General features: G+C 43.0%; 1 protein-coding gene across 1 annotated transcript in view; it reads right to left on the reverse strand.

Moving 5' to 3' along the window:
• Positions 1-321: 321 nt before the first annotated feature.
• The window catches only part of DPF3 (double PHD fingers 3), a 283,551-nt gene continuing 263,639 nt past the window's right edge, over positions 322-20,233 (reverse strand). The window contains exons 9-11 of the mRNA XM_019969164.2: positions 9,721-9,833; positions 1,194-1,275; positions 322-663 (exon numbers count right to left, since the gene is read on the reverse strand). Coding sequence (XP_019824723.1) covers positions 593-663; positions 1,194-1,275; positions 9,721-9,833 — 266 coding nt within the window. The 3' untranslated portion in view covers positions 322-592. The remainder of the gene's footprint in view (positions 664-1,193; positions 1,276-9,720; positions 9,834-20,233) is intronic.

The raw sequence follows: 20,233 nt of genomic DNA on the forward strand, positions 1-20,233 counted from the left end.
CAAAGAGACGGGGGTACCAGGAGGGATTTCAGGGCTTCATCATCTAGATGGCCTCCAGGTCCCAACTCTAGAAATTTCCAGGGAGGCTTGTAATAAATAAAAACTTCTCTGCAGCCCTTTGTTCCTCTGCTGAGTTCAGGATGGAAAGATGAAGCTGAGGGCAGGGAGGCTGTGCGAAGGTTTCTTGGAACACGATAGATATTACGAAACACCAAACCACACAGGATTGACGGGATGGGTGATCACAAAATGGGACCTTAAAATGGGGAGCCAGTGAGAGGGCCCGGTGCTAGGATACATGTGAGGGAGGGTCCACAGGGCTGTGGCTGAGATCATTCTTCAAGAATTTACTATCTTTCTGGCAGAAACAAGGGGTGGGGGCTGGCTGAAGAACGGAAACCTGCGCATAGGAGGTAAGCAGACACCTCGCCCCTTGATACCCTGTGTCCGCATGCTCTGTGGTTACTGATTGGTGTTCCTCCTTCCAGTTGGTCTGTCTGGATATACAGGAGTAGGGGCTTGATCGGGTTTGAACTGGGCTCTGCTTCAGCCTCTCCAATGGCAAGTCACCTTATATGTGTGACCGGGGACCCTAGGCCTGGCAGCCGAAGGCTGAGGCTTTTTCTTTGAGCAGCTCCCAGCATAAGTGGCAGCTCCAGCTCCCTACAAGAAAAAGATGGCATTACAAGCAGCCTCTCCCCAAGCCTCAAGCCCCGCCCCTTGGCCCTAAACTTTTTATCAGCCCCATTTTATTTTGATTTTCATGATCCAGAGACCTAGTCCCAGTTCCAAAAACGTGCTGAAGTCTGTCACTCAGCAGAACAACGCTGCTCAGAAAATAGTGCACAGAGATTGGCTGAACAGCAGTGAAGACCCTGCTTCCTCGGTTGTGCCTCTTAACCAGCATCACCGGGTCTGGACCAGTTTCCCCTAGAAACTCACACCTCTTCCACCATCTCAGTCATAAGCCAGGGAAACATCTCCTTGGCCTTCAAGCTGGAATTTCAGCTGGTTGAACTGGGCCTCAGTTGCATGATCTGTAAAATGGGAGTGGTCATACCTACTTCGAAAGGTTATGACAATTAAATGAGACAAGATATGTGAAGCCCTTAGCACAAGGCCTGCACTTTAGTGAGGGCTCAGGAAGTGGTAGAAGTAGCTGTTATTGTTATTGGTGATCTCATCATTATTACCTTCTGGGGGCTCAGCCACGGGGGGATTTAAACAGTACATGTGGTAGCCACGGTCACAGTCATCGCAGAAGAGTAGCTGGTCCTGGTGGAACACAGAGTAGAAGGAGAGGAAGAAATATGGAATTATTTAGGTTAATTATTTTTCTGGCCCCCAGTGGCCTATGCCACCAGCTTATTTCCATTAATCAAGCTCCCTGGATACCCATTTCCCAGCCCCATTTGGAGTCCTTGCTTCCCTCTGAACAGCCACGTGCTTTGCCCACACCTGGAATTCCCCCATCTGTCTTCTGAACTATGCAAACTCTACTCCCACGTAAGTGTTCTCTTCAAATCATTCCTCCTCCAAGAAGCCCCCCTAGCCCACCATCTCACATCCAATTCTAAAGGGATTCTTAATGCTTCTGAACTCACATCACCTACAATTCTGCCTCCATAAGGATAGAAAATTAATTTAATGCATTTCTGTATTCCTCAGGATATTTGCCTAGTGAATAGACAGTACTTTAAATGTTTGTAAATCTTAGTTGCTCTGGACCTCACTCTTTCCATTTATGAAATGGGCAGCATACTTGCTTGTAACATCCATAACACCTCCGAACCTTTTCAGGGTTTCATTACCAGAGAAATGCAAGTGATATTATGCCACCTGTCAGTTCCTAAAAGCCTCCTTAGAGGCTGGAGGTTGGAGACCAGATGAGAATAGGCCTTTCCGGCACGGTGGTTAACTTCCAAGGACGCAGTTGACATCTTTGCTCATGTAGTTCTCTCCGTTTGAAGGCTCTCCCAGTCCCTGGCCCCTTCTCTTCTGGACCTAACCACCCTTCAAGTCTTCAAACACTTCTCTGCTACAAAAACTTCACTAATCTACTCAAATGGAAGTTCTCTGACCCTTCTTGCATCCTCATGTACTTTAGCTTTCTTATGACATTTAATTGCACTTTATGCTGCCAAGCCTGGCATGTGGTAGATGTCTGCACACAGTCCGTTTGGAACACGGCTCTTTTGTCCATGCCTGTACAGGTTGCACAGCCCTTGGGGCAGACCTTGTCTTACTCATCTCCACATTTCCTTCAGAACTTCCATGCATAGAAGCTACTCAGTAGGCGTTTGTGACCTGGTCCCCATCCTCCAGGTTCAGCCCTGTTCTATTCAGTTATCTTTGGGTCTGCTTTGATGGCTTATAAGATGTCTGCAAAGTTTTGTATCAAATCTCACCTTGGCTTTCCCCAGTTTAGAGATCCTGGAAAAAGTAGATATAGAAGTTGGAAACCCCTGTGAGCAAGCAGTGAGGCAGGAGAGACCATGAAAGATCTCTTTTTTTTATCATGCTAAGACCTTTCAATAGGACACAATGGGAAGCTTTCAAAGGGTTAGCAACAGAGGAGTGACATGGTTAGACTTGCAATTTAGAAAGATCTCACTAGCTGCTGTATCTTATTGTATCAGAATAGATGCCCAGGTGGAGAGAGATTGGTTCTTGAGGCCGGAAGACCACTTAGGAGGCTACTGTAGTCATCAGGTAAGAGATAACATATGATGATGGTCTGAACTAGGGTTGTGGGTTAGGGGAGAGAAAAGGGGCCTGCTTCCATTTGAGAGTCATTGATTAGCTGTAGAGAGTGAAAAGGAAGAAATCAAGGGTGTCTCCTAGGTTGTGGTCTTGGTCAGCAAGCCAGATGAGGTAGCCATCCATTAAGCCATGAGCAAAGGAGCAGGCCTGTGGGAGGCAGAAGGCAACCTCAGCTATAAACATGTTCTGTAGATCTACAGATCACCTGGTGAGGATGCCCTGAAGGCAGCTGGAGATCAGGAGAGAGGCCTGAGCACGAGATATGGGTTAGGGAGTCTTTGGTGATGAGATGGCAATTAAGGTCCTGGGAGAGGAAGCCCAGAGTAAGTGAAAGCAGATGTTTTTGAACTTGTGCTCATGGAGAGGTATCCATGAACTTCTTGAAATTAAAAGTACAATTTTGCATATAAGTCCAAATGTAGATTTTTCTAAGGAAAAAGTAAATCCATAGCTTTCATTGAATTTTCTGAAAAACCAAGAACTCAAAAAAGTTACTGAGGAGAAGATCAAGAATAGAGGCTTGGGGAACACCAAAGTTAAGGACAGGCAGACAAAAAAGAGGCTAGGAAGCAGCAGTTGGAAATGTAGGATGAAAATGAGAATCTATTCCAAGGGTTACACCATTATTGTCAGAACTCAAGTAAGCTAAATTGCAATATGATTTAGGGATGATATGAGGGAAAACAAGTTAGAAGAGGGACAAGAAACAGGGAGAGACAAGAAACAATATTACTAATATCTGAAATACACTGACAACTCCTACTTTTATAAGAAGACAGGATATCCTGGTTTAGACTTTCTCAAAGGGAAACCAAGGTATCTGTAGGTTTAAATGTGTCATTCATAGGTTGATAATTGTCTAGCACCATAATCTCTTCTTTTCCATTTGCTTCTCAGATAACTGCCTGCCAATATTACAAAAAAAAAAAAAAAAAACCCAGCCCATGCTATCCCCCATGAGAAACACATTTTAAGGGTTTCTTGCTCCTAAGTATTTAAGAACTAGAATTCATGTATGGCTACAGTTCTAAGTATTTAAGAACAAGAATTCACGTATGGCTACAGTTCCAGTAGAATGGCAATCCTTTTCTGGGATGTACATTCCCACCCACTCTGACAATAACCAGTCACTCTGACAATAACCAGTCTCTCTAGTTTCTTTATCCTTCTTCTATTTCTCTTACACAGTTAAAAAGATATATGTATATTTTCTTATGCCTTTCTTACAAAAATGGCCATGTGCTATAGATAATATTTTTACTTTGCTTTTTTATTTAACAATATATCCTGGAAGTCACTCCATATTAATTCATAAAGATGCTCTTATGTTGTTTTCACTTTACAGTACTTCATTGTGCCATCCTTTATCCACTCATACTGTGTATGAGCATTTAGGTCATTTCCAATATTTTACAAATATAAGCAATGTGAAGAACCTTATGCATATGGGTGTTTTCACAGTGTTATGGGTGTATCTTTAGGATAGGATAGGTGAGACAGCCCAGTCGAAAGGTAAGTGCATGGTGGTTGTGTTCGGTACTGGTAGGACAGAGGGTGGTACCACTTTGTCTTCTGGCTGACAATGCATAAGGGTGCCAGCTTTCCCACAACTTCATCAACAGAATGTACTGTCATACTTTTTTCCCCTAATTTTATGGGTAAGAAAGGATATCTCAATTTTGTTTACAGTTAAATTTCTTTAATTATGAATGTGTTCAAACCATTTTTCCCCACATGTGTAAGGGTCATTTTTATATCTTTTGTGAACTATCTTTCACATTTTCCCCATTTTCTATCAAGTTTATGATCCTTTGCCCTTCAAACATTAAGGGTCCTTTATGTATAATATGTTGCCTCCTTTATCTGTAGTATATGCTGCAAATATTTTCTCCCAGTTTGTCAGTAATCTATTTATGTTATTCTGTTTTTTAGTATGCAGATGTTTATGTGGTCAGATTTGTCAACATTCTCTTTTATTCCTAGCGAATTCTGAATCACAGAAAATCTCACCTTATATTTAGATTAGAGAAGAATTCATCCATGTTTTCTTCTGATACTAATATGGTTTTACTTTTTATATGTATATCCCCAGTTCACATGAAGACTGCTATTCTGTATTACACAAGATATGGACCTAATTTTATCTTTTCCCAAATGGTCACCCTATTGTCCCAGTACCATTCATGAAAATGTCTATCTTTGATCCAATAATTTTAGATACAACTTTTGTGTGTGTGTGTTAGTGTGTTAGCTGCTCAGTTGTGTCCAACTCTTTGTAACCCCATGGACTATAGCTCAGCGAGTTCCTCTGTCCATGGGATTCTCCAGGCAAGAATACTGGAGTGGGTTGCCATTCCCTTCTCCAGCAGGTATTCCCAACCCAGGGATCAAACCTGGATCTCCCACATTGCAGGCAGATTCTTTACCATCTGAGCCACTGGGAATACCAGACTTTTATCTTATACTACATGTCCATATGTAATTGGGTTGATTTGTGGGTTTTCTATTCCATTCCACTGGTCTTTTTGTCCATATTGTTTTAACCTCAGAGGCATTATAGTGTGTTTTAATGTCTGGTAGGGGTAGACTCCCTTCATAATTTGTTGTCTTTCAGTGTTTCATTGGCTAATCTTGCATTTTTTCCATATGAATTTTAGAATCAACTTGTCTAGTTCCATTAAAAAGCATGTTGATGAATTTATTGGGTTTAAATCAAATTTATAAATTAACTTAGGAAGAACTGAAATCTTTACAATTTGAGGCTTCATTCTATCCAAGATCATAAGGTAAGGTAAGTCACTTCAGTCGTGTCCGACTCTGTGCAACCCCATAGACGGCAGCCCACCAGTCTCCCCCGTCCCTGGGATTCTCCAGGCAAGAACACTGGTGTGGGTTGCCATTTCCTTCTCCAATGCGTGAAAGTGAAAAGTGAAAGTGAAGTCGCTCAGTCATGTCTGACTCTTTGCGACCCAGTGGACTGCAGCCTTCCAGACTCCTCCGTCCATGGGATTTTCTAGGCAAGAGTACTGGAGTGGGGTGCCATTGCTTTCTCCGAGATCATACCACGTCTTCATTTGTTCAAATCTATTTCTATGTCTTTTCAAAAGCATTTAAAATTTTTCTTTATTTAGGTCTTATGTACTTACAGCTAAGTTTATTTCTAAATATTTCTCCTTTTTTGCTTTTGTAAGTGGAGCTTCTCTACCATAATGTCTTCTAACACAAATAATGTTATTATTTGTGCATATGAGGGCTATTAATTTCTGTATGATAATTCTATATATTGTTACCTTTAATGTTTGAGTTAGCTTTATTGTTGATTCTCTAGAGCTTCCCGGATATACTATCATAGTTTATGAAATAGAGAAAAACTTTCTAATTTGTTACCATTCTTATTGTTACTTATTGTTATCTCAAGTACTTATTGTACTTATTTTTATCTCTTACCTAGTTGCATTAGCTAATATCTCTAGAGTAATGAGTAGTAATAGCATTAGTGGGCATCCTTACCTGGTTCCTGATCTTAGAAATGCCTCTAGCATTTCTCTATTAAATAAGATAATGGCTTTAGTTCTAAGATATGAAAAATTTATCATGTTAAGAAAGTATCCCACAATTTCTATTTTCTTGAGTGTTGTGATCATGAATAGGTGTTGAATCCACTCCCTTATTTTGAAAACTGATGAAGGAAAAGAATCAAGTGTTTATCCTGCTTTTTCTAAATAATCTATAGCTGAGGGTAACCAAATACAAGGCTTGGAAGTTTCTCTTTATAGAATTACCCCAGCTATTAAACAAAGAAGAAGAAATCATAGATTAAGAATATCACTATTTACAATCCTTAATAAAATGGCTATCTGGGGAGGCCTTACAAATAGCTGTGAAAAGAAGAGAAGTGAAAAGCAAAGGAGAGAAGGAAAGATATAAGCATCTGAATGCAGAGTTCCAAAGAATAGCAAGGAGAGGTAAGAAACCCTTCCTCAGCAATGAATGCAAAGAAATAAAGGTAAATAACAGAATGGGAAAGACTAGATATCTCTTCAAGAAAATTAGAGATACGAAGGGAACATTTCATGCAAAGATGGGCTCAATAAAGGACAGAAATGGTATGGACCTAACAGAAGCAGAAGATATTAAAAAGAGGTGGCAAGAATACAGAGAAGAACTATACAAAAAGGATCTTCATGACCCAGATAACCACGATGCTGTGATCACTCACCTAGAGCCAAACATCCTGGAATGTGAAGTCAACTGGGCCTTAGAAAGCATCACTACGAACAAAGCTAGTGGAGGTGATGGAATTCCAGTTGAGCTATTTCAAATCCTGAAAGATGATGCTGTGAAAGTGCTGCACTCAATATGCCAGCAAATTTGAAAAAACTCAGCAGTGGCCATAGGACTGGAAAAGGTCAGTTTTCATTCCAATCCCAAAGAAAGGCAATGCCAAAGAATGCTCAAACTACCACACAATTGCACTCATCTCACACTCTAGGAAAGTAATGCTCAAAATTCTCCAAGCCAGGCTTCAGCAATACATGAACCGTGAACTTCCAGATGTTCAAGCTGGTTTTAGAAAAGGCAGAGGAACCAGAGATCAAATTGCCAACATCCGCTGGATCATTGAAAAAGGAAGAGAGTTCCAGAAAAACATCTATTTCTGCTTTATTGACTATGCCAAAGCCTTTGACCGTGTGGATCACAATAAACTGTGGAAAATTCTGAAAGAGATGGGAATACCAGACCACCTGACCTGCCTCTTGAGAAACCTATATGCAGGTCAGGAAGCAACACTTAGAACTGGACATGGAACAACAGACTGGTTCCAAATAGGAAAAGGAGTACATCAAGGCTGTATATTGTCACTCTGCTTATTTAATTTATATGCAGAGTACATCATGAGAAACGCTGGGCTGGATGAAGCACAAGCTGGAATCAAGATTGCCAGGAGAAATATCAATAACCTCAGATATGCAGATGACACCACCCTTATGGCAGAAAGTGAAGAGGAACTAAAAAACCTCTTGATGAAGGTGAAAGAGGAGAGTGAAAAAGTTGGCTTAAAGCTCAACATTCAGAAAACGAAGATCATGGCATCTGGTCCCATCACTTCATGGGAAATAGATGGGGAAACAGTGTCAGATTTTATATTTTTGGGCTCCAAAATCACTGCAGATGATGACTGCAGCCATGAAATTAAAAGACGCTTACTCTTTGCAAGGAAAGTTATGACCAGCCTAGATAGCATATTGAAAAGCAGAGACATTACTTTGCCAACAAAGGTCCTTCTAGTCAAGGCTATGGTTTTTCCAGTGGTCATGTATGGATGTGAAAGTTGGACTGTGAAGAAAGCTGAGCGCCGAAGAATTGATGCTTTTGAACTGTGGTGTCGAAGACTCTTGAGAGTCCCTTGAACTGCAAGGAGATCCAACCAGTCCATCCTAAAGGAGATCAGTCCTGGGTGTTCTTTGGAAGGACTGATGCTAAAGCTGAAACTCCAATACTTTGGCCACCTCATGCAAAGAGTTGACTCATTGGAAAAGACTCTGATGCTGGGAGGGATTGAGGGCAGGAGGAGAAGGGGACGACAAAGGATGAGATGGCTGGATGGCATCACCAACTCGATGGACATGAGCTTGGGTGAACTCCAGGAGTTGGTGATAGACAGGGAGGCCTGGTGTGTTGCAATTCATGGGGTCGCAAAGAGTCGGACACGACGGAGTGACTGAACTGAACTGAACGAATAAAATAGTCAATGTTTGAAGATCACCAACAGTTGCTACCTTCACAAAAAGAGAGATACCAGGTATTACGTACCTCATGATGAAAGTATACACCACTGTTTATTAAGTAGTCTTACTATTTTTATATACTAAAGAGGCAGAGAAAAAGAGAGAACCTGGATGTGATGAAGCCTCTAGCTCTAAGCACCATCGTACAAGAAACAAAAGAGACAGAAGAAAATGTCAGACACCACCATAGCAATACAGTCAGTAAAATAAAATCACGGGAAACTCTATTGAACAAGTAAACTGATTTATTTAACAAAAAAATCAAAGGAGGAAAAAAGAGCAAACTGAAGGGAAACCCTTTGTATTAAAAGAAACTTTAAAGACATACCAATTAACTGGCAATGCATGGGCCTTATTTGAATCCCAATTCAAATAAACCATAATAAAAACATTTGGAAACAATTTAAGATAATTAAGACAATGTTTAAGACAATCAAGGCAATAGAAATATTGACTGGATGTTTGATTATATTAATTATTGATTTCTTAAATCTATGCTAATATTTTGGTTATTTTTGTTAAAAAGTAAATCCTTATATGTTTTCAACTTGTAAAAATTATATTCACAATCTTTTAAAAAGTAGTCTTTATCTTTTTGAGATATGTATGGAATATTGTCAGGTGAAATGATATTATGACTAGCATTATGATTTCATGCAAAGAGGTGGCAACATTTACAATATAAGAGTGGACATGTACTGATCATTGTTGAAGCTGGTGATGGGGTACACAAGTCTCATTATCTTTTCTATCTTTGTATATGTTTGAAATTTTCCATAAAAAAGTGTTTTTTTTAATTCTGCATTTATTATGCTTAATATTTAGACCAAATGACATGACACATTCCAGAACGTGGTGTAAAAACCCAAGCACATCCCAACAGTAAGCGATGGGCACCATTGTCTACCACTGACCCCTTCAGGGCTAAAGGCCAGCAAGGCAGTCTCTGGCCATTACCTCCTGCACCTGTTTCTAAAGGCACAAAGAGTAGCCAAGGTCATTGTCGGACAAGTGTCCCAAGGGTCCTCAAGGCAAAAGTCAAGGGGGGAAGGGTCCTGATGGATATTTTCCTCAGGAGCCCAGGGATGAGAATCCCACCTTCCTCTCCATCCTCAAAGGACTCCCAGCCCCTTGGATTTCCCCTCCCATGTGGGAAACCCACACTCACATCATTCTCCGAGGTCCCACAGAGGATGCAGGACTTGCATTCTATGCACTGCCACTTGTAGGTCTTGACAGCCTCGGTCATGTTCAGGGTGAACTGCAGGCAGGTGGGGTGACCTGGAGGAAGCAGAAATGGCAGCATTAAGGCCAGGGGTCTGACCTGTCACCCCCTCAACACAACATTATGCCTCACTTGGAGGGAGGGTGGGGTAGCATGTGTTGGGAAGCAAACTGGGGGCCTGGACGGGGCCCTACCCGCCCTCTTCACCACCACCCACAGTTACAGTAGATCAATGCCCAAAGAGAGGAGTGAGGATTAACCCTTTGCTGGGGGGAGATGTCACCCAAGTCCTCTTGCCCTAAGAGCCGCGTCCCCCAGAGGTGTAACCAGTTGATGAGGACAGAAAGTGGTGATCATAGGGAATGAGAAAGGAAATCACACAGCACAAGGCGATGCTATGAGAGTCAGCAACATCATCTCCCCAGCATCAGCTGTGGTGGCAGCAACATAAGAGCTATTTGGAGTTGATCCTTCTGACCTGCAAAGTTGTTCATGCTGCCTCAGGGTACAGGGGAAGAGACCAGAGAGAGCGTGTGAGCCTCCCAGGGACAGAGCTCAGGGGCACTGGAAGGCTCTGCACTGCCACCTAAAGTGTCCCTCCGTGCCCACGACCAGGGGACCAGCAGAAGTCCACACCCTGCACAGGAATAGCAGGGAGGCTGGAAAAGTAGAGCATCATTGCAAGGATGTCCATGTCTGTCCTGAACTCTTCTCTTCATCCCAAATATCATGTCAGCCAAGCCAATAGCAAGAGCAGGGAGGGACATTAATGTGACCTTAGAGCACCCAGCCCCAGTGGTCCTACACCAGAGGCTTGGCCTGCAGGGCTGAGCTCTACCCTCAGTTACAGCTCACCCAAAAGACAGAGGCCAGCAGCGAGAGAACAACTGTGAGCCACAGAATGCGAAGCCTTTGACCTTCTGTTTGACAGGGACGGGAAAACTGGACGAGGTCCCCAGGTCACTCAGGGTTGTGAATCAGAAGGCAGAGCACTCAGGGTGAAGCCTGTTCCAGACACTGTCACAAAAGAATGGACAGTTTGCCTATTGCTGGGGGTTCACCCTTCTCCAGAGCTTCCAACTCTGCCAAATCCACCATATCATGCATTGCTTGGCCTCTATCACATGAAGGATTGTAAGCTTCCAAAGGAGAAGAGTATAGATGGGCCTCCAGTTAGAGGCAGTTCTACCAACCCAGTGTCCCCCACAGAGAATCAAGATCTACATGGTAACACCACTCCTTGGCAAAGTCACAACTCAGCAGGAGACCCCCATTTCCCCTTTTCCATATTCTCACAAAGCTGGTTCCATCATGGTCCTTTGGGGGACATTCTGTCCATTCAGTCAAAAGACAAACCCTTCAGATCTGGGGCCCCAGCGACACACACCACGCCGAGCTATCTCTGAGAGCGAGAGTGGAGACTCGTGTTGAGGGAAGCTGGGGACACTTCACAAACAGCAGGTGGGAACATTGAGGTGGGGAGGAGCCTAAAAGCTTTTCTAGGACTTCTCAGAGGCCATCCAAGGTAGAAACCCCCAAGGCTCTGAACCGATAACTTGCTCAAAGCAACACCATACCAGTGACCCAGGGGAGAGAGACCTTACATTAAAAGATTGGATGAACATCCAGATGATATCTGATGGCTTCTCAAAAATCTAAGGATGCTGGCCAGGGTTGTTCCCTACCCCGCTCTCTCACACGGAGTAGTGGGATGGGAATAGGAGAGAATATACCAGCTTGAGATTCTGAGTGGTCTGCACCGGAGATGCCCATGTTTGGACACCCAGGAAGTTTGATGATTAATTCATGGAGCAGATACCTAGATTAGCAGGTTGTCATTGCCCAGTTCCACAACCTCAGTGCACACCCAGCCACACCCAGCCAGCTTCATGAACAAGGATTTATTGGACATCTGCTAGAGCAGTCACGGTCCCAGACAGAAAAGATACACTGGTGAGCAAGACCACACACATCCCTACCTCCAGATCCCTCTAGTCTGATCAGAGAGAACTCAAATTAATAAACTACACACATACCTATTTACTTACAGCTGTGTGATAAGTGCCATGAAGGAAAATCATACGTGGCAATGAAAAATCACAGGAGGTTCGTATCTAGTCTGAGATGTCAAGGAAACCTTCTCTGAGAAAGATCTTGGAGTTGACACCTGGCAGATGAGGAGATTAGCTGGATGGGTGAGGGAGAGGATTCCGTGTGTGGAGGATGGTGCATGGAGGGGCAGGGCACTGAGCCATGGAGGAACTGGGCAAACTCAAAGGAAGGGAAAAGCCAGTAGGCAGAGGCTCACAAGCGAAGCAGGAGGGGAGGCAGGTGAGAAGCACCCGGAGACGAGCTAGAGTCAGACTACCCGGGCACATTGTGCCCCTCATTAAGGATTTGGGGCTTTAAAACATTTAAGCCTTTGGGCAAGGCAGTGACTAGATTACTCTGTGCGTTTTTCTAAGATTATTAGATTTTTCATTTTTTTAAATATTTTATTGGAGTATTGTTTTACATTGTTGTGTTAGTTTCTGCTGTACAGTAAAGTGAATCAGCTATACGTTTACATATATCCCCTCTTTTTTGGATTTAAAAGAGCATTCCTTCAGCAAGAGGGAAACTTTGGATGGTGAAGCAATTCTGAACCTTGATTGCAGTGGTAGTTATGTATGTGATAAGATTGCATAGAACAATACACATACATGCATAAACACATGTGTGTGAGTATAAAACCAGTAACATGGATAAGGAGGTCTGTGATTGCATGGCTGTCAATCGCCTGGTTTATAGTGTACTGTGGAACAGAGTGTACTATGGTTCATAGTGTACCTGGTTCATAGTGCACTTACATACCTACAGAAGTACTTATGGGTATGTAAGATGTTACCATCAGGGGAAATGAGCAAAGCATGCATGGGACCTCTCAGTAATGTAATTTATAACTTTCCATGTAGTTATAATTATTTCAAAGTAAAAAGTTGAAAAGATCTTTTTAAATAAGGAAAACACACAAAAAAAAATTGTCATCAAAAAGGAAGAAAGAAAAGGGAGGGAGGGAGGGAGAAAGGAAAGAGATGCTGTCAAAGGAAAGAATTGGGGGTGGAGGCAAAGGGAATATAAAGATGTAAGAATTGTTGCCAGGAAACTAGTTTGAAGACAGATGCTGCTGGCAGGAGAAAGGCAAGCATGATGGAGGTGAAGATTTGAGAAGTATTAAAGAAATCATTGGCAGGACCTGGCTATGATTTGAAGTTTCAGAGTGTGGGAAAGAGAGATGATAGGAAGTAGTCTCAAGATTCCGACGTAAGAAAAGAGGTGGGATGCAGTGAAACTTACACAGATGAGAAAGACTATGGAAAGCACAGAGGGACCAAATGGAAGAGAGAAGCACTCTGTTTTGAGTAGGTTGAATTTGGGAAGTCTGTGATATTTAGGGTGGAAACATCAAGTGGATGAGGTCAAATACAGGGGTTTAAAGCTCAAAAGAGAAGTACAGACCAGACATATAAATTTAGGAGTTTTTGCTAAATGGGTGTGTTAATCGCTCAGTTGTGTCCAACTCTTTGCGACCCCATGGACTGTAACCCACCAGGCTCCTCTGTCCATGGGATTCTGCAGGCAAGAATACTGGAGTGGGTAGCCATTCCCTTCTCCAGGGGATCTTCCCAACTCAGGGATCAAACCCAGGCCCCCTGCATTGCAGGCAGATTCTTTATCATCTAAGCCACCAGGGAAGTTTTGCTAAATAGGCAGTCATTAAAACCATGAGAATTAATGAAATTATCTAAGAAAAGAGAAAAGAAGAGGAAAGAAGAGAGAAAAAGATCTAGTACTGAGCTTTAAAGAACTGTTTGAAGATCAAAAGAAAGAACCAACAGAGGAAATTGGAAGGATGGCCAGAGAGAGGTAAGACCAGCAAGTATGGGTCACAGTGTTCCAGAGGAGGAGAGGGTGGTCGGTCAGCTGTGTTGACTGCCAAGGTTCGTGGGTTTGTCATTGTTCAGTAAGGACCCTGAGTGAGGGCGTGTTGCCAGAGCAGAGCAGAAGCTGCTCTACTAATAATAACACCCTAAGTGGTGCTGCCTTCCCTGGAAAGGAAGGTCAGCACATTCCAGAGCGTGACCTGGAGCCCCACAGCCTGCTGGACGCCCCTGAGGGTGGGCGGTGGCGTGGGGGGGTGCAAGCTTCAGGCAGCCAACTGCACTTCACAAGTATCTACTGAACTCCAACTCTGTTCAAGACCTCTGCAACCGGTGTGCTGAGCTCTGAAGACATTTTCTAGAAGAGCTTTGGACCAGTGAACGGTAGCAAGTGGGCTTGAGAAACTCCTGTTGAAAGTCCACCCTCCCCCCCCCGAAAAAAAAAATCCGATGGGCTTTCTCTGTATTCCTGTCTTGAGACAGTCACTAGCCTCCTCGCTAAGACTTTAAACCCAAAGAATGGGAATGGAGCTCACACAGCCTCCACCCTGGGTAAAATTCAAGGCTCCGAGTCTGCTGGTCCATGGGGTTGCAAAGATTCGGACACAACTGAGCGACTCACACTTTTTCACTTTCAGAGTCGCTTCAGCTCTGCCTACAGAGCTCCTTCACTCGAGTGGGAGGAGGAAAGACTTCAGACTCGAGTGGGAGAGGAAAGACAATGATGCAACTTCTCAGCCCGGGAGGGTAAGACGCAAAGAGGTAAGTCACCCAAGCTGCCGTTAGCAGGAGCAAACGCTACACCCAGAACTAGGTTCTGATTTCTGTGCCACCAGAACAGTTGCCTGTCTGTGCCCGTCTCTACAAACTGGAGAAGGCATCTCCTTGATAAAACTGCAAGGATAAGGCTTCTTATCTACCATGGACATGACTGGAATAATGCACACTGTTGGACAAAACAAGAAGTTTCGAGGAAAACTACCAGAAGCCCAAACCTAAGTTTGACTACTAGAATTCCTTATTTAGGTCAGGACAAATTCCTAAAATCTTTAGAAGTGGGTAATGGTCTTTCCAATTCAAAGCAATAGTGGCTCAGTTGTGTCTGACTCTATGTGACCCCACGGACTATGGAATTCTCCAGGCCAGAATACTGGAGTGGGTAGCCTTTCCCTTCTCCAGGGGATCTTCCCAACCCAGGGATCGAACCTGGGTCTCCTGCATCACAGGCGGATTCTTTACCAGCTGAGCCACCAGGGAAGCCCTTCCAATTCAAAGGTGGCACAAAATAGAGGCACACTGGCAATAAAGCAAATTATGGTCACTCACTACTTAGGGATTTCCGTTCTTATCTCTTTTGTAAAGTTAACAATCATTCTTTAATGTGCTTCCTTGGAAAATCTGAGTTTTCCATATTTCCAGTTTTCTTAAAGCAAGGAATACCTGCATTGCTATTTGAATATCCTAGTGGAGTGAAGTCGCAAAGAGTCAGACACGACTGAACATGGATGCGCGCCTAGTGGAGTGAAGGGGTAACATCCTTTCCCAGGTCCCCTGGGTGAGATGATTCAACAGGACATTTATAAGATACCAATTACCAAAATGGATTTAGAAGGTGGGGTGGTATGCATGAATCATCTTAGCCAGATCATTAAAAACAAGGCCCTTCCTAAGTGCTCCTCCAAACTGGTTCTATCAGGAGGTTTCGATAAATCTGCCCACTTGTTTACTTGGTCCAGTGGTGAACTTTGCATAAAGAGACTTTCTAAATCCAGCCCTGTGCTGTGCAGGTCACTTCAGCCATGTCCAACTCTTTGCGACTCCATGGACTGTAGCTGGTCAGGCTCCTCTGTCCTTGGGATTCTCCAGGCAAGAATACTCGAGTGGGTTGCCATGCCTCCTCTAGGGGATCTTCCTGACCCAAGGATCAAACCTGCATTTCTTATATCTCCTGCACTGGCAGGTGGCTTCTTACCACTAGTGCCACCTGGGAAACCCTACCACCTTCCAAAACGGACCTCAATCTTCCCTACAAGCTGAAACAGAAAATGTAACCCCTGACCACCATGTCCAGAGACCTAGCTTCTGGACAGGGGTTTCAGACAACAGAGATTTGGCTTCAGGGTGCTATTTCAGCAGCTGGGTAGAAAACGGAAACCGGTGTGGTGTGAGAAGCTTCTCAGAAAGAAGACTGTTCACGAGGTTGGTATGTACAAAATTAGAGTCTCCCTAACTCAGGGGAATAAAGAAGGCAGGAGAGACTATCACACAAAGTGAAGTAAGTCAGAAAGAGAAAAACAAATGTCGTATACTAACGCTACATGTGGAATCTAAGAAAAAAGGGATAGATTATCTTATTTGCAAAACAGAAATAGACACACAAATATAGAGAACAAATTTATGGAAACAAAGAGGGGAAAGAAGAGGTGGGATGAATTGGGAGACTGGGATTGACTTACAGACACTATTGATACTATGCATAAAACAGACAATTAATGAGAACCCACAGTATAGCTCAGGGAACTCTATTCAGTGCTCTGTGGTGACCTAAATGGGAAGGAAATCCAAAAAAGAGGGCATGTATGTATATGTTTAGGTGATTCACTTCGCTGTAGAAACCAATGCAACATTGTAAAGCGACTGGACTCCAATAAAAAGTAATTTTTAAAAAGAGAGAGAGAAGGCAGGCATCTGAAAACAGGAAATGCCCCCTTGCCCCCTGAAGGACACATCTCGTGTCTTTCCAGAGCGCATGTGCATAGACGCAGAGAATGTTCCAGGGACAGTGAACAGGAGCTGTGGTATTTGAGTGCGAAGGCACACAGACAAATATCCAGGCAAAACCAGTGTTAGTTTTATATTCACAGCTGCCTACTTCCACACATGCTCATACACAGCTACCCACACATATGGATATTTGCAGCATTTTGGGGGTAAAATATCTAAATATACCTTGTTGATTGAGTTCATATTACAATTGTGACTTAGATGCTCACAGAAGTTACCAGTCGGTGTCACTCTACAGGTACTCAGCACAGTGAGAGAAACACAGTTCATTTTCAACAAACCCTGGGCAAAAAGAAATCTACAAACTACTATGACATGTGTCTCTTACATTATGATCCTTATTAAAAGAGTTTTTTATTTCATTATTGCCAATATTTAATTTGGACTAGGCTAAGCCACATCACTGATTAAATTAGAGCTCCAGGAAAAAAAATTATCTCTCTAGGTATTTGCTGAAAACATAAATAAAATAGATACAAATAACTGTGGAAGTAGCATGGTCTATTATTTATTCATTGTGAAATTATAAACATCCAATTATATTTTATTACCTTATTTATCAATGTTGAACTCTTAAAAATTAATTTCTCAGGAAAGGAAAACCTAAATATCCCTGGTTCTCAGGCAAGTAACTGCAAAATTCAAATTTGTGCTCCTCTGTCTCATGCCTGGTTTATAGAAATCATATTATGTAAAATATGTAGGATCAATTCCAACCTGAAATAGCACCAAAAACAAGTCTCCATAAGTATTCATTAGAAAATACTTTGGCTCAAATTTCTAGCAGTTCTCTATATTCATACACACATACAAGTTCTAATATTTACATATTGCAAAAATACATAAGAAGCTTCAGCTATAGAGAATTCATGCACAGTGCAATCAAATCTGAATCATCCACGCTAAAGAGTAATTTGAGGAGAAAAAATACTACTACCCCACCTGGGGAAACCCTCTCACTCCAATCAGACCCATTCATTTCCCCTTATTCTCTCTCTCTCCTTCCCTGTCTCTCTGTCTCTATCTCTCCCATTCTCTCTTTCTCTCCTTCTCTTTCAATCCCCCTCCACTTTGAGACCCAGTTTGTCAAAAGGAGGGAATGTGGCTCTGAGTCTTTATACTTAGTCTGTAAAGGGGGATGGAGACCAATTCTGAGCAGTCAAGAATTCAAACTTTGTGCACCTGTATTGTGACAAGCTTTTACTCAGGCACTGCTTCCCCATCTAGATTACTTCTCCAGCCCTTCTTTGCAAACCTTCTGCAATGGTCTCAGGCTCACCTCTCATCTGCCCCAGATATTACTTCTAACACTAGGACATCTACAAATCTATGACCACAATGGCATTCCAGAGACATCTGCCTGGCTCCCTTTTTCTCATCATTTTGATGTCCTTCAACAAGGATGAAGAGGAGAAAGAAAGTAGAAAGGATAAGACCAAAGTAACAAAAACACACTCAAAATAAATGATGGTGAATGCCACGGCTACCTCTTGCTGGGCTAAAACACTACCATCAGCAAGTTCAACCCATCTTAGAGGTCTGCTTATCCTCTCTCAAAGCTGTCAAACTCAAGGCACACAGGTGCCACACAGGAGGCAAGCCACAGGGATTGTAACTTCAATCATTGTCATCAATAATCATAGAAAACACATTCATGCAAGAACATTGAAAAGTGAAAGTGAAGTTGCTCAGTTGTGTCCGATTCTTTGCGATCCCATGGACTATAGCCTACGAGGTTCCTCCATCCATGGAATTTTCCAGGCAAGAGTACTGGAGTGGATCACCATTTATTAGGAGTGCTTTTAGTGGGCTAAACCATTAAGGGCTTCATATGGTGCCATTCTCAAATGGCCCTAGAAATTCCCCCAAGTTTTCATGGTCAAGTGTGGTCTGAGTAGTCTCATCTATAAACCTGCAGTTGGTCTTTGTAAAGCAAAACCAGGGGGTGGGTCAGCCTTGACCTGGTTTTATATAGCTTACCTGACTGGCCCAGGTTGTGACCAAGGCACCAGAAAGATGTCAATGACCACAGTAATGATCCTGGCGCCTCTAATTAGTCACTGCAACTGAGGACCAAGGATAATTTATTCATTTGCTCATTCCCTCAACAGTATTTGTTGACTAAATAATTGTGGCAGGCACTCTTCTAGGCACTGGGGATACAGCAGTGGGAAAATCAAAACCTGCCCTCATGGAGCAAGTACCACAATTTGAGATATGATGCAGCATCTGAGTCCCTGAGACAAGTCACTTTGTCTCTAGCACATTAGTTTTCCAACATATTAATGAAAGGATAGGACTCTACTATCCAGGAAGCTGTGACTCTGCCTATGCCACTCATCAACACTATTTTTAGAGATATTCTTGATCCAAATTTCGTCCATCTGGTTGGACAAAACAAGCCTTCTAAAGTTTGCCAGCTGATACTCAGAGTAAAAGAAACTAAGAAGGAAATGTAAATAATCAGTTCTGCTACAATTTCTGGCAACTCTTCCACTGAAATAGCCCACTCCTAGCCCACTCCTAGCCCACTCCTAGACCAATACCGTGACAAAAAGCACAAGAAATCTAGACACTGAAAGTGCTCAACTTTTCATTAATTATAACACCCAACTGATGCAATAAGTCTGCTGCTAAGTCACTTCAGTCATGTCCGACTCTGTGCGACCCCATAGATGGCAGCCCACCAGGCTCTGCCATCCCTAGGATTCTCCAGGCAAGAACATTGGAGTGGGTTGCCATTTCCTTCTCCAATGCATGAAAGTGAAAAGTAAAAGTGAAGTCACTCCGTTGTGTCTGACTCTTCGGGACCCCATGGACTGCAGCCCACCAGGCTCCTCCATCCATGGGATTTTCCAGGCAAGAGTACTGGAGTGGGGTGCCATTGCCTTCTCCAGATGCAATAAGTCGGGCCTGTACAAATGGACTGCCAGTGAATCTGGAGGCAGCCAAGGCCTTGGAAAAGGTTTTACTCATGAGCAATACTAGATCCGGGTTGAGCTGGCTGTGTAGCGGTGGGCAGATATTTCCAGGCAGGGAGTGGAAGAAGAGAGTCACCAACATGAGCAACTCAGACTGACTCTCTTTCTAAATCTTTAGCTGGAACTGTAGACTGTAGGCAATTATCTGCCAAAGTGATGCTTGTCCCACAGCAGTGCACGGAGGCCAGCCTGAATCATCCTCCAGAGCCCAACATCAGTTTCTGCTGTGAATCTCTGACATTGGCTATGCAGTTCAGACCTCTCTGGACATCATGAGCATCCAGCCACGGGTCCTGGCTAAAGACTCTGAATTTTCTTTGGAAAAGTAAACCTGAAGAAGAAATTGTTGTACAGAGTGGAGATCCTAAAGCCTTCCTGGAGGATTTTATGGCTTCATTGATGGTAGTAGCAGAAAAGAGCAGTGATTAATCAACACTTGATTATCTGTGATCCTCCAACTGCTGATCTTCCATGAATCAGAAGATGGATTCATGGGTGGTCTAAGTTTTTGAGTTACCTAAGGAAATTTGAGATGGTATTCCATTTCTTTCTTTTGAAAATATTTCAGATCTCTACCAAGTCAAATGGAGTAGCCATCATGGTCAACAAAAGAGTTCAAAATGCAGTACTTGGATGCAATCTCAAATACGACAGAATGATCTCTGTTCATTTCCAAGGCAAACCATTTAATATCACAGTAATCCAAGTCTACACCCCAACCAGTAATGCTGAAGAAGCTAAAGTTGAACGGTTCTATGAAGACCTACAAGA

This window comes from Bos indicus, chromosome 10 (genome assembly GCF_029378745.1).
Source record: "Bos indicus isolate NIAB-ARS_2022 breed Sahiwal x Tharparkar chromosome 10, NIAB-ARS_B.indTharparkar_mat_pri_1.0, whole genome shotgun sequence".
Lineage (NCBI taxonomy): Eukaryota > Metazoa > Chordata > Mammalia > Artiodactyla > Bovidae > Bos > Bos indicus.